At 35.4% G+C, this 16,232-nt stretch overlaps 1 protein-coding gene across 4 annotated transcripts in view; it reads right to left on the bottom strand.

Moving 5' to 3' along the window:
• Positions 1-16,232, bottom strand: part of sorl1 (sortilin-related receptor, L(DLR class) A repeats containing) — a 129,152-nt gene that overhangs the window by 82,853 nt on the left and 30,067 nt on the right. For all 4 annotated transcript variants that reach the window (XR_015509351.1, XM_087284023.1, XM_087284024.1 and 1 more), the window contains exons 4-5: positions 14,635-14,796; positions 14,298-14,365 (exon numbers count right to left, since the gene is read on the bottom strand). Coding sequence is in view for 3 of the 4 variants with exons in the window: in XM_087284023.1 (XP_087140149.1) it covers positions 14,298-14,365; positions 14,635-14,796 (230 nt within the window). In the remaining variant the exon portion in view is untranslated. The remainder of the gene's footprint in view (positions 1-14,297; positions 14,366-14,634; positions 14,797-16,232) is intronic.

Genomic DNA, 16,232 nt, shown 5'->3' on the forward strand with positions numbered 1-16,232 from the left:
TATATCGAAGTGTGTGTGTGTGTGTGTGTGTGTGTGTGTGTGTGTGTGTGTATTATATAATTTCCCCCCAACCAGAGCAAATGGGTGACTGCAGTCTGTGTGTGTGAGTCTTACTAGCCAACTGAGCGAGCTCACTTTTGTTCTGCCCAATAATAAAAACAAAAAAACAAACAAACAAACAAATAAAACAGACAGGAAAGCGCAGACAAAAAAAAGTGCCTAAAAGTCAACTGAAAGCATTGCCAGTGACAATCAATCTAGTAGCAAACAATGGCAAAGTACAATTCAGAGTTGTTTGCAGCTGTTACGCCATATGAAAAAAACATCATGAAGGCATCAGGAGATAACTAACGCCATAACTCACCACCGTTTGTTCTAGATAAAAAGTAGTGGTTAATTTCTAAATGTTTAAAAACAAATTTGATATAATGTTGGAGTAAGTTAATATAGTTTTGGTTCCTTTTTTTACTATTCAGAATATTGAAATGAAGCTTGACTACAAAATAAAATTGCAAATCACATAAAAATCTGTTTCCATTTAAAAAATACCCTAAAATAAATTAATTAAATAAAATAAACAAATAAATAAATAAACAAACAAAATCGCAATTACATATTTTTCCTAAATTGCACAGCCCTACCTCAGGTGCTTATTATGTGTTTTATTTATTGTTAAATGCTACCAATGTGCGTTTGAATTACATTTTGCGTCACATTTATAGCCATACTAAAAAGCTTCAACAGATTGTTTGACTATAAATGAACAGTTTAAACACAAATGTTATAATTGTGACTAACAAACATAAACCAACATCAGTCACTCAGCTTGTACCTTTAATAATTTTAATGAGCTTTAACATTAATGAATAATATTATAAACCTGTCCATTTCCTTGGGAGCACAGAAGAACATTCTGCACTTCTGAATGTCTGTATTTAAATGTCGAATCTGGTGCAGACGACCAGATTGTAAAGCAAAACTTGCACAAAGCATGCACACATTTGCCAAACATTAAAGGAAACACTGGGTTTTGACACATTTTATTCAAAATGCCCTTATAGAATTGCTTTCTCTGATTTAATATATAGTACATGTACTATATTTGGGACATTTTTTAAAAGTAGAAATTGTTATAAATGCTGAAAAAGTGGGATAGTTTTCCTACACATATATTTCATACACTGGCTTGTTTGGAGCGGGACTTGTGGAGCTGCTCTTAAGGGTTTGAACTGTCAGCAGTGAAATTTAAACCACCCTGATCTGAACTTCAACTTTGAAATCTGGACTTTACTAGAACTATGTTAAGCTGCTGAAAAATCTGCATTGTAAAAGGAGATATATAAATAAACATGAATTGAATTGAATATAAGCAGCACAACACTTTTAGACATTAATAACAATTAAAAAATGACATATTATGATTATTTCCGAATAATAGTGTGACTGAAGTAATGTTACTGAAAAATTGACCCAACCAAACAGAAATAAGCAGTTTTAAAATGTATTCAAACAGATTTAAATCTAGTAATTACCGTTTTACCATACTTTTGATCAAATAAATGCAGTTTATGTGAGAATAACACTTCTATAAATATCTGCAATCCCATTGGTTGATCCCAAATGCAGTCAAACAATAGCTTAATGAAGTTGAGACATTTTTAAAGCTCGGTTGGTAAAAAAAATAACTGCAGCAATAAACTTTTTTGGATTGCATTTCCTAATGACACGCAATGTGCAACACTGCAAAAACGGCACACTGCCTCTACAGCATGATCAATAGTTACTTTCGCTTCCCGAGTCAATCCAGGCAACTTTACACATCACACTTACACTGAAGCAAAGAGGCAAACAAATTTCCTCCCGCATGATGTTACTGGTAAATTATTCAGGGTGCGTGTGGGAGATCAAGACTACAGACAGGCAGTAAAAGACAGCAATTTCTCTCTCTCTCCAAACTGGACCATCGGATTGACTCACATCCTCAGTAAACACACAGTGCTGCTGCTTGTTGAGACTGGCTCTTAAATGGGCAAGCTGGAGGATAAAGGGATTATTTTGCAGGGGAACAAACACACAAACCTCACCGTTTGCTTTCTATTTCACAATTGGGAGTTTAACATGTCCAGCGGCGGGTGAGAGATGGATGAAAGAAGGCTTACAGCTCTTTTAAGCAGCCCTGCCGCTAAGCCTTTGGGTTTGTCTAGATTAAAACCGAAAACCAATTGACGGTTTGGAGAACACAGTCAGAAAACTACACAACTCACACCCAAAAAACACACAAACATACATACTAAAGGTCTGTTTGTTGATCCTTGAAACAGCAGTCAAGCTGCTTGAACAGACGTCCTAATTACTTCTGAGTGACACATTAAAAATTTAAATATTGTGTTAATACTTACACAAATACACATCCCCAACGTGTTTTATTAGTGACATAATACTATTAGAAGTATGGCTATTAAATCACACAATTTATTTAAGTGATGTTCAAATTATACAATGTTTTTTTTTAATAGGAATTCTTTATAAATTTGCACAAAACAGAAAAACAAACAGTCTACAACAACAAATCAAATACAAACAAACAAAAAAAAATAACCCTAACACTTATTTCCCCTTTGTGGCTTTAACAGAAAAGAAATATAGCTATCAGCCTGCAAACATCAAGGTGTCTTACAAACGCACAGCAAGTGTATGCATAAGGCTGGTTTAAACATCTGCGTCAAGTGATCATTTTTTCTAAACGCTACCTTAATGAACAAGTAGCCAAAACTCACTCATTCAGTGGTAGGAACTGCCGGACATGCAATATCAATCATAAGGTAAACACAAAAACAAGTTTCCATTTAGAGCTACTAAAGAAACTATGAGTTTGCGCGGCTCTCTGTCCCACCTGCACTGGTCACAGCAACCAAACTGGCCAATTACAGAGCTTGCACTACACATCGTTAAGATGTGTAGTAAAAGTTTTTGAGAGGTGCGCATCAGCATCAGCCACAGCGAGGGCTATGCGACCACGCGAAGGCTTCACGGAAGCATATGTGTGCACTTGATGCAGAAGTATAAATCAGCCTATAGGGAGCATACACAATACCATTACAGAAGTAAAAAAAAAAAATTTAAGAAAACAAAAAAAAAATGTATAAAGAAAAATACAAAAAGCTATATGATATACATAAAAAGCGAACCATTCAATGTATAATGGCAGGAATGTTCTGTATTTCTTTCTTACAAGCATGCCAATTGTGGTTAAAGACTGGTTTTTGCTTCTGTAACGAGCGATCGCTGTGACCCGCGGCACCTGCCTTGCACGTAGACATGCGTTTATACTTATGAGTGCTGTTTGTGTTGCTCTGCAATAACACTTCTGAAACACTAGTTGTCAGTAGGTTATGTTTTTCAGTGTTGCGTTTCTTCGCTGGTGTTTTGTTTTTTCTAAACGCTACTTTAATGTACAAGTAGCTAAAACTCGCTCATTCTGAGGCCGGAAACGGCGGACATGCAACAACTTTAATCACAAAGTGAACACAAAACATCTGGAGCTCCTTTATGGGACTCAACACTTGTAAACGCGCTCCATCAGGCTCACGGCTCTCAACACAGCAACCAACCCGACCAATCACAGAGCTTGTGCTACACGTTGTTGCGATGTGTAGTTACAATTTTTGAGAAGTGCACCTCAGAGTCAGCCACAGCGAGTGCTATGCGACGTTTGTGATTGATGCAGAAGTATAAATCAGCATAATGTGAAGGTATTAAGGTATTACATAAATTAAAGAAAAAGTTAAACATTAATTTTAATTAACATTAATATTTAAACATTTGATGTTTTAATATATATAAAGTTTATCAAGAAAACGTTTATTTGATAATGGATATTAAAAAAAAGATATATTCCTGTGATTCTGAATTTGAATATCCTTTCCACAGTTTTCATGATCTTTCAAAAATATGTAGGTGCATTTTAAAGAATCATTTTATAGTGTTGCATTTATTCTTGATTAAAAAAGATTTCATTTTGAAAATAATTGATTTGAAACAGACATTTATTGTATATTAAATGTCCTTATGGTCACTTCTTATCTATTTAATGAACAAAAAAAAAACGCTAACATATATAAAAACGCATTTGATACTGTGGTACATCAATTTTAGGGCTGTAATGATACATGATATGAAACCAAAATCGATACGATTTCTACGATCTACGATCCGGTGTCGCTATGTGATACGGGAGAATCGCGACACACCCCGTGACTACCTTTCCAATAACGTTACGCGTGCCTGCAAAAGTTGAGTTAGTTGACGAAGAATGTGAGGAAACACTTTTTTTTTCGTTCAACATTACGAGCACTGCTCCGTTTAAGCCCCCGCAATATGCGTTCACGGAGCTCTTAGTAAAGGACCATCTGAATGTGTCTGTTGTTATCGCTTGACAACAGACAACGGCAGAAGCATGGCCAATGCTGTCAAAGCGGACGGATTTTCACCACATATACGATGCTTTGCTCACACCGGATGGGCGTTCAACAGATGCCCCGACTCCTCTGCAGAATAAGAAAAGTTGTCAAGTTTTTTCACTGCAATGTTGACATGATGGTGTTTCTGAAGAATTTTCAACTCCGTTAAATCAAACGAGTTTGGTTTTCTTGAGAGAAATAAGTTGTTTATTTGTTAAATGTTTACTTGATTTGTGGTTTGCAGCACAGGCATTAAGCCTCAGTTACCTCAGTGTGAAACAGTAGCCAAGGTAAGTGAATTATAACAGCACAAACTTTTCTGTAACCGTGCTGTGCGCTTTCTGTTTAACCCCTTGGGAGTTACGTGCTGACTGACAGGTGCGCGATGCGTGAGGCCACGATACACGACCAAGCTTTTAGTTAAGATGAACACAGCTTCTATAGTTATACTTTATTTAGAGATAAAGGTATATGGCTCTGTATATAATCACTCTATCTTGCCGGAGTTTATAGCCGTTTCGCTTTACTTCAGGATGCATTAATGCCGCTCTGAAGGTCTAATCGCTGTTTTAAGTTATTCAGAGCTGTATGAATGTACAAATCTTGAATATCACAATAGTATTAGATATTAAAATTGTAACAACACAGACAGCAACACTTTTGCACAATCGATACCCAGCTGATTCAGTCCTTTCATAAGAGGACCGCGCTTCTTCTCTTCTCCTTGTCAACATAAAGTCAGTGAGGTGCGCCTTGTTTTCGGCCCCTTGTTCAACTGCAAGACATACTTAACTTTCGGGACGATAACGTATAACCCGTGCCTACAGACACATTTGCCAAAGAAGCAAATGGAAGAAGAATTTTTCTGTTTGATACAGATGTGTTGATGCTAAACCAGCGCTTATGTTGACCTGGATCTGTGTAATAAACGCAACAAATTGGCTTTACTTTTTATTTTACAGCTTATAAAGCATGTATGCACATTAATGCAATATCATATTTAAACAACAAAACTGTTTACAAAAAGTCAACATATGCGCGTGTTGTGTCTTTTCATCACGCAGCGCGCACTTGAACCGCGAGGGAGAGAGAGGAAACCATATACCAGGACATAATCTTTAAAATAATGATTTCTTTAAAAAAATGTAAAAAGGTTTTGTGATTATAATAATAACAGAAGGGCATTAAATAAAGACATATTTTCTATGGAGCAAGCAATTTAAGGAACTCAGCTATTTTTATTTGACGGAAGAAAAAAACATATGATTGGAAAAACAGCCTATGCCGGTTATTAAAAAGAATCAGTCAGTATTTTCGTTTTGTAATATAAATTAATTATTTAAGTGAAAATAATTTATGTCAGTCCTACTTATTTTATTCATTTTATTCATGTCGTATTGTTCTATTATTTATATGCTAGCATTTAAAAATAAATCAGTATTTTAAAATGCAATATTTATTGTGTCAGACACAAAAAAGGCACGTCAATTTGTTTAATATAAAATTAATAGTAATCTGACCAGTTAACCGTTAATAACCGATTAATGAGCGGCAGTTGTCGGTTAGCAAAATTAACAGAAATGAGCATCCCTAGTAGCTATTTAATTTACTTTTTCTATGTAAGTGAACTTGATTGAAAAAGAATTTTCAACATGCTTGAACCACAATGGAGTTTAGTTCTGTTTGGCTTTTCAACAGTATTTTGTTACAAAGAAAACAGAAGTGATATAGCTTTGGCTATTTATTTATTTTATATATGGTTATTTATATTGTTAATAATTTGCATAGTTAATATTGTTCTTTGATGTTCAGTTTATAAAGATTTTTCAAATGTTATTTAATAAAAAATAGTTTTAAAAATCTTTTTTTCTCACCCCCCAAGAAAAAAAAAATCGTGATACGAACCGAATCGTGGGACAAAAATCGTGATACGAACTGAATCGTGGGTTTGGTGTATCGTTACAGCCCTAATCAATTTGCAATGCATTTACATATATTGTAATAATTATATTGTTCTAGATTATAATTGGTATATTACTACAATAATGATGGCATAAAGGGTGGTAAACTGGTAATGTGGTGAGTTTTAATAAATTATTACTTTATTTAAAACTAAAAACAGATGAAATTAACACAAAATCTAATAATCAGTCAACAACTAGTGTGATATGGATATATTATGAATCCCATAAAATAAATGGAACCTGATGATATTTTAATGTCTCCTCAGTCCTCACAAAAACAAAAAGCACAAAATCTAAGCAGCTGTGTGAAACGGGCATGTTCTTCAGATAAATATACGCTCTGAGGGCACAGAATGGAAGGGTTATCAGCGCATGCAGTGATGGTGTGGACGTGGAATCATTTGTGTTGGCCATTGCAGTGGGCAGCTAATGTTATCTCCACAGCCACTGACTGCCACTCCAGCAGATGAAATGGGCCACGGCTGGCAGACAAAATCAATTATTAATACGGCAGCAGTCTGAGTCTCATCAGAGAAACATCCACAACCCACTGTTTCACAATCAAGTAGCCCGTCTGGACTCCAGAGGACACCCTGCCTTTACCATACCTATACAGCGCAATCTACTGACACCTAAAAATAAAACAAGAAAAGGCAGCAGTGAAAAATATGTTTAATGTTTAACCTTTTGATCTATTGCTCAAAATATGAAAGAAAAACCTCATTGAGAACAAACGATTTTAAACACAACGGTTATATGAAAAAAAACTGTTAGTTTGCTTCTCCAAGAGAAATCTTCTTTTACTTTCCAAAAACAAAAACTTTAATGAAAGTGTTGAAAGTTATTTATAAAAATTATTTTTGTAGGTGTTTCCCTATACCTATTTTTGAATGTCTCTGCTTCCAGGATCATACAATCAGCTTCAATTGTCATGAAATGTCACATTTGCATCCTTTTTTGTGTTTACTATGGTGAAATAAACATACAGAAATTTTCCTCTCTAACCTATATATTCATGACACTGACTTTGTAAAAAGGAAGACTATCATCTTTTTTTATTATTATATATGTTTATGCTACATGTGTCATGCATATACATATGTATGTATATTTGGTAACTGAGATGATCCCCCCGTTTTTTTTTTTTTTTTTTTGGGGGGGGGGGGGGGGGGTATTTTTTTCTTCTTTTTATTGGTATTGTACTGTTTTTGTAAAAATATCTTCTAAAATTTTAATTAAAACAAAATACTACAAACAAAACTTTGCACAAAATATTCCAGATGGTAGATTCATTTTTTTTTCATTATTTGTCAACTTTGTTTTCATTCATTCATTCATTTTCTTGTCGGCTTAGTCCCTTTATTAATCCGGGGTCGCCACAGCGGAATGAACCGCCAACTTTTCCTGCAAGTTTTTACGCAGCGGATGCCCTTCCAGCCGCAACCCATCTCTGGGAAACATCTACACACACATTCAGACACACACTCATACACTATGGACAATTTAGCCTACCCAATTCATCTGTACCGCATGTCTTTGGACTGTGGGGGAAACCGGAGCACCTGGAGGAAACCCACGCGAAGGCAGGGAGAACATGCAAACTCCACACAGAAACGCCAACTGAGCAGAGGTTCAAACCAGCGACCCAGCGACCTTCTTGCTGTGAGGCGACAGCACTACCTACTGCGCGACTGACCCTCCTCAACTTTGTTTTGGTATATAAAATGGTGGAAAATATCAACTCTGTTATTGTTAAATATATATAAAAACTATAATTTAAACAACAATTAGTGAGAAAATTCATGTTCCCTACCATATGAACCATTTTGCATTTTTAAATTAATAATGGATTTGTTTAACTGTAATTTATACAATTGCATGCCATTCCAGTTTAAGAAAAATCTATGTAAAATACTTGAAACATACAGGCAATACTAGAACAAGTCATGTATGCAAGTGGTTTCCAATTATAGTCCTCGAGGGCCCCCACTATTCACATTTTGTATGACTACCATACTTAACGCAGTTGATTCATAGATATCCATGAACTTATCCTTGTGTGTGAAATAAGAGAGACATACAAAATATGTTGTATTCATAAGGACCAGAATTGGGAACCACTTACGTATGTTACAGTTAATGGATAAATATTTTAAAAGTGTATTTACATTGATTTTAAACCCTTTTAGCACACCTAAGTGGATGATTACACTTTTCAGCAATGATCTTCTGTTTCACAGGGGTATAAATATGAGGAAACACACAGGCCAAACCTACTCAGTCATTCAACAAAATGGGTGAAGACCAAAGAGTAGAGCTGTGTTTTGTGACAAAAGGTTAAAAAATAAATCAGAAATGCCCATTTCCAGCATCAGGGCAATAATTATAAAAATGTCAGCAAACTGGAAATGTTGTGAATCAGCCTGGAAGAGAATGTGTGTCTGTCTCCAAATGTACAGGTTATAAGAAAGGTCTGTCATTGGGTCAGAAAGTCTTTAAAACTACATTCTGACATCACCTACAACACCACAGATTGCTTTTAAAGGGTTTCAAGAAAAAGCCACTGCTCTTATCTCATCACAAAACAAGTTCAAACATGCTGAGTTAAAAATGACCAATTATGCCCCTTTCTACAAGATGTAACATAAGTCTCTGATGTCCCTGGAGTGAGTGTGAAGCTCAAAATACCCCACAAAAAAATTATTTATTAACTCCTTGAAATTTCCCCTTTTAGGCTTTGATCCAAATTAATGTCATTTTGGCGACTGTCGCTTTAAATTCAAATAAAATCCTGCTCTTTTTAAAAGAAAGCTGTGCTATAAAAGTGGGTTAGAATAGCGGCAGATTCAAAACAGGATTAAAGTTATCACTTTGAAAAACTGAAAATGTCAAAAGAAGTGCCTCAGAAGAAGGCAGTCCATGGAGACTACAGTGTACATTTGTGAATCTTAAAACTCCCTGTGTATAATCCTCTTATCTTCAGCAGGTCAAAACTCTTATGGTGGACAGCTGCTTCTCACTCAGGGCAGTTTATCCAAATGAGCGAGAAGATATCATTGTTAATGGGCGTGGCTGTCCCTCTCTGATGACAAGTACAAAGGGAGAATGCCAATCTGAGTGTTTTTACAAGTCATAAATACATGTTCTGTTAATTCAAAACATCAACTAATACAGTAAAAAGTAGTATATCGGCTTCATTATTCTAGGGTTAAGCTTCTACCCCTCAATCTCCTTTAAATGTAACAAATGTGAATCTGTAGAAGGCTCCTTGGAACATCTTTTTTGGTCATGTCCAAAACTTTTTGAGTTTGAGTGAAATTTTCAGCTTCTACTCTATAAGGCTTATTCTTGTCAGCTCGCCCATGATCCAGCAATCGCTGTTTTTGGTTGATCTGACACACTTCATGGATTCAGTCATTTTTTGCAATATCACCATATTGCCCATGCCCTCTGGCCTAGAAATATATGTATACCATTGTTAACCTTTGTATAAAACTGGAGGAACTGATTTAACAATGTTTAAAAACATTTTTATTTTTATTTTTTCCTTTTCTTTTCTGTCTTTATATTTGTTGTTACTTTTTGTATTGCTCTGTGTTGCTTTAAGGTAAAAAAAAAAAAACTATAATATTAAAAAAGTGTTTCTACAATGAGTATAAAGTGATTTTTGCCAATAGATAATGTTAAAACAGCATCTAGTGATGCTAAAATTCACCTTATACAGTTTAAAATTATACACTGTTTTACTGGACTCCTTTCAGACTGTTTAAGCTTGGGTTAAAATATACACCTTATTGTGGGAGATCGAGAATGGTGATTCAGTTCATGCTCTATGATCTTGCACAAAAATTCAGGATTTCTGGAAAGAGTTCATGAACACATGTGCTTGGTTTTAGATTTTCATAATTCATTATGCCTGGACTGTTTATAGGTGGTTGGACAAACAACGAAATAACAGATAAAAAAATAAAATCCAAAAAAAAAGTTCCAACTATTTTACTCATAATTCTTAGGAACTCGAAATCAGAAGATGCCCTTTCCCTTCAAGAATGGGCAGTAAAACTTGCTAGAGTGGCTGCATTTAAAATAATTGTCTTATAAGGAAATGGACAAGCTAAACCTCTTCTATAAAAAATGGTCCAAGCAGCATGTTTGGAAATGGAACAGTAATCAATGTGTGAGAAATATACTGATTTTGACAGGGTAAATGTGATATGCTATTGACTGAACTTACACATTAATTTAACTTATTGGATTTTATTTTAATTTCCTCTTCATTATATAGAGATGGAGGCTTTAACTGTATTTAATGGTAGCCAAGCCGGGATCTTAAAGTCGTAGTCAGGGATTAGTTTGGTTTGGGTTGGGTTTGTTAATAGGGTAAAATGTTGATACTATACAGAGTTTTATTCTGTATTTCATTCTGAAATTTGCCTGAGAATTAATAAAACTGTTAATCACTGAATTTTGATCAATAGAGGCTGACTATATTCACGCAACTGTTTAAACACCTTATAATATATTTTACATAATAGGTCCTCTTTAATATATTTTGTGCAATATTTTCTTTGTCACCAAAGATTGCAATATTAGTGAAGGGCACTGTAGATATCAGACTACTCTGTTAAAACAATATGCAAAACAAATTTGCTCTGGCATCAAGACTTTAAAGTCATTTGAGCTAAAGTAAAAAAAAAACAACATAATCATGTCTGTGATGAATTTCACTCATAATATTGTAATTAGCTCCAGTCTTTCAGTCGGATCATATCCTGTGGCATAATGTTTACGGAATAGGAGACCAACAGAGGCGCTCTGTTATTTGCTAGTCGATGCCAGAGCCTGATTGTGCAAACACCAACTTCTGGCTGCGACCCAGAGCAAGAGTTTCACATTCCTACATAAACTCCTGAACCGAGTGAGCGCTCGAGCTTCTTCAGATTACAAATGCTGATGCAAAAATCCTATACGGAGGAGCGTGGAGAGCAGGCAGTAGATTGGCATGGTGATCTTCTTGAGCTCTGTTTATGCCGTGTGTTTAGGGTAACAACAAGCTGCTAACTCACATCCTGCTCTTTTAGATAGCAATCGAAACCACAGTAATGAGCTATGTATGAAGTATCTTTGCAACGATGGGCTCAAATAACAACAAGAAAAGTGGGAATCAGAGCAGACTGCACACGGTCTGTTAGAAATCAGACGAATATGCTGATTTGCTGCTCCAGATAAAAGTCTTACTGTGCTTTCACATCAAAAGTGGCGAGAGCATCAAAGTAGCCAGAATTGATTCATTTTCAATGGGAGCCAGCAGCAAAAAGCATCATGGTCTGTCTTTGCCGGTGTGGGCATCGAGGGGAGTTGAAATCAAGTCAACATTATGGTAATGGGCTATGATGCAGTTCGGTGGAAAGCAATCAGACATCGTCGTTTCCAGGACGGCCAGAGCGAACTTAACCGCACTTGCCGCCTTCGGTGAGAACTAACAGTTAACGTTATATTTATGTTAAAAAAAACCTGTGCTAATTGTTATATTTATTTATTGTGTAACATTATAAAAGTATTTATTGCAATAATTAGATTTCTTTACAAAATTGTTAGAGCACAGCGCAAGTAGAAAATATGCTTATTACATCTACATATATATACATTAGGGATGCTCATTTCGGTTAATTTTGCTAACCGACAACCGCCGCTCATTAATCGGTTATTAACGGTTAACTGGTCAGATTACTATTAATTTTATATTAAACAAATTGACGTGCCTATTTTGTGTCTGACACATTAAATATTGCATTTTAAAATACTGATTTATTTTTATATGCTAGCATATTAATAATAGAACAATACAACAGAGCATTTTCACGAACCTGCAGTGTTTAGCACAGAAGAGCAGAATAATCTAAATAAAATGAATAAAATAAATAGGACTGCTCGAAATTATTTTCACTTAAATAATTAATTTATATTTCTAAACGAAAATACTGACTGATTCTTTTTAATAACCGGCATAGGCTGTTTTTTTTCCAATCATATGTTTTTTTCTTCCGTCAAATAAAAATAGCTGACTTCCTCGAATTGCTTGCTCCATAGAAAATATGTCTTTATTTAATGCCCCGCTGTTATTATTATAAATCACAAAACCTTTTTACATTTTTAATAGAAATCATTATTTTAAAGAATATGTCCTGATATATGGTTTCCTCTCTCCCTCGCAGTTCAAGTGTGTGCGCTGCGTGATGAAAAGACAACAACAACGCGCGCATATGTTGACTTTTTGTAAATAGTTTTATTGTTTAAATATGATATTGCATTAATGTGCATACATGCTTTATAAGCTGTAAAATAAAAGGTAATGTCTATTTGTTGCGTTTATAACGCAGATCCAGGCCAACATAAGCGCTGGTTGGGCATCAACACGTCTGTATCAAACAGAAATATTCTTCTTCCATTCTGCTTCTTTGGCAAATGTGTCTGTAGGCACGGGTTATACGTTATCGTCCCGAAAGTTAAGTATGTCTTGCAGTTGAACAAGGGGCCGAAAACAAGGCGCATCTCACTGCCTTTATGTTGACAAGGAAAAAAGAAGAGAAGAAGCGCGGTCCTCTTATGAAACGACTGAATCAGCTGGGTATCGATTGTGCATAAGTGTTGCTGTCTATGTTGTTACAATTGTAATATTTAATAATATTGTGATATTCAAAATTTTTACATTCATACAGCTCTGGATAACTTAAAACAGCTATCAGTGAAGTATTCCTGCATAGCAGCCTTTAACAAAATATGTTATTTTATTTTACCATTTTGTAAAATTATCATTCATTCATCCATTTTCCGTCGCTTAGTCCCTTTACTCATCAGGGGTCTCCAAAGTGGAATTAAATATAATTCATATATCCACAGAACAATTCACATTTACAAAGTCTAATTTGTAAATTCAGTTTACAATTTATTAATACAGCACACAATTTGTGTATTCACAACAAAAAAATCCTATTTTTTTTTTTGCCAAATGAATTGGATTTGTTTAATTATAAATGGTGCTTTGAACTTACGAATTAGATTTGTGTATTTATAAATCATGTTTTAAATTTACAAATTGGATCTTGTGCATTTTTTAATCATGTTTTGAATTTACGAATTAAATTTGTGTATTTATAAATCGTGTTTTATTTTTGTGCATTTATGAGTCGTGTGTAAAATTTACGAAATGGATTTGTATATTTACAAATTGTGTTTTAAACTTACAAATTGGATTTTATAAATGTGAATTGTGTTGTGGATGTTTCAATTATATTTTGTAAATGTATTATTTTTGAGACTAATCTGGCTCCATAACCACCAACTTATCCAGCATGTTTTACACAGCGGATGCCCTTCCAGCTGCAACCCAGAACTGGGAAACATCCATAAACTCACATTTACACACATACACTAATAGCACGTCTTTGGACTGCAGGGGGAGAACATGCAAACTCGACACAGAAATCCCAACTGACCCAGCCTCTTGCAGTGAGGCGACAGTGCTAACCACTGAGCCATCAGGTCACATACAATTATCATACAAGGCATTATTTTTAATCTTTAAATGTACATTATAAATAAATAAGTAAAATTCCTTATGCTTCACAGAATAAATATTATTATTAAATAAGTGTAGAGCTGCATTAAAAACATGTTCCAAAAATAGCATCTTGTTTCCGCTACTTGCTGGAAAACTTGCTGGTCTTAAAAAGCAACATAACCGTATTTGTCCATTGATTTAAACATAAAACCTCATACCAACACACACAAGTACAAACGTTTAACATAGACTGTGTGATAGACATTTTGAGAGAGTAATTAGCATCAACACTGTCAACCCGGCTGATCTTACCAGAAGTAGAACTTGACATGTTCCTGAATCAACACCCACGTCTCACCAAAGTCATCTGACTTCCACAGCTGCCAAAGAGACATTACAGACAGAAACAGAATACAGGATATAAGTCCTCAAGAGTCAGCAGTTTCAGGTACAATACTAAATATGTGTCATCATTTGTCATGAACCTGCTTCTAATAAAAAATTAAAGCTGATCACCTAAAATCAAAACAGGCTGCTTATAGTTCAAAAGGACAATGTCAACAAACAGCTGACAGCGCCGTGCATCTTACTGAAACTGGACACAGGATAGGCAAAAGCTGAGGCTGAAGGAAGGCATCAGTGAACATACCTGTTTGTTAGGATGAGAGCTGTCGTAACCGAGGACCAGGTTCGGCCTTTTACTGTGCAGCAGCAGGTCTGTGGGCTTGAACGGGATGGAGAAACCCTGGACGGTTTTGCAAAAGTCAAAGGTGTTCCACAGATAACTGTTTGTGGTGTCGGTAAACAGGTACTACAATGAAAAAATAGGAAATATAAGGATGCATGAATATAATTATTAAGTATATTTGAGTATAATTGGCATGCAAATGCTTTAAACAATCATATAAATCTATTTAAAACATCAATAAATTTAAATTGTATTGGTAATTAATAATAGCAAATAAAATAAAAAAATAATAATAGACTATAACGATTTTTGCTGTTCCCCACTAATACAGATGCTGCTCAGTTAAGGTTTTTGCACAAATTTCTGTATCTTTTTTGTACTCATATCCAAACAATCCATTGCAGAAAAAAACCCAAAACAATTCAGAGTCCATTCAAGCAGTGCTTTGTTCTCCTCTCTCTTCATCAAAATAGAAAAAGAAATGTTGTGTTCATCCAATACCCTGCACAGAGAGGAAGGAGAGTTCGCCTTCTTATTAAACAGCTGCGCAGAATTATCCCAAATTGCAAAGTTTATTTCAGGAAATCTACAGAATTTTGATCATTTGCTTGTGATACTTTACAAACTTCCATCCATAAACAAATCCTGAATAGAAATTGGCAGCATGTCAAAGAAATGGACACGCACACACAGACAGCAGGAGGGGAGATGTGCGCCAGCCACTAAATCCAGCATACAGCAGTCTACGGCAATGGTTCTCAACTGTCCGCCACATTCTGTCTTCATATTACAGAGTATAGACTGTCTGTCATAAAGTGCTCTGTGCTCAACACTCAAGTGATGGCATAGTTTTTCTAATTCAATTCATGTTTATTTATGTAGCGCTTTTAAAATGTAGATTGTGTCAAAGCCGCTTAACAAAGAAAATCTAGTAAAGTCCAGATTTCAGAATTGAAGTTTAGTTTAGTTTAGTTCAGCGTGGTTTAAAGAGCCCATATTATGGGTTTTTGAAAATTCCCCTCCATGTAGTGTGTAACACAGCTCTAAGTGAAGTGAAGTATCCAGCTAAGGCTTAAATCTGTTAGTGAACAGTGTTTAAAACTGTTGATTCATCTATAAAAGAGTCGACTCATAGTGCTTCAAACGAGTCGCCTTGATACCGATTCATTAGGTGTTTCGCCATGACGTACGAATGAAACCAAGTTATTCACGTGCACGCGCAAACCCGGGAGATTTCAAACCTGAGGCCCCGCCCTCTGACGCAGAAACCCAGACACACACACAAACACATACACACACACACACACACCCCCACAAACACACACACACACACACACACACACACACAAACACAAACATGCCGGTCGATTGAAGTCACACTGCAGATGGATATATTGAGTCTCTACCCAAACATGAAACCTCAGCATTATAGCCAAGCAGTTGGAAACTACTGGAAACTTCTGGAAGCTACATGCTACAAAGAATACTTCATCAGCGTTTGTTAAAGGAAGGATCAGTAAAGAGTAACTTACTGATGGACGTCAGGATGGGTTTCTTCC

The sequence above is a fragment of the Danio rerio genome, chromosome 15 (genome assembly GCF_052040795.2).
Source record: "Danio rerio strain M-AB ecotype USA chromosome 15, GRCz13ab, whole genome shotgun sequence".
Classification (NCBI taxonomy): domain Eukaryota; kingdom Metazoa; phylum Chordata; class Actinopteri; order Cypriniformes; family Danionidae; genus Danio; species Danio rerio.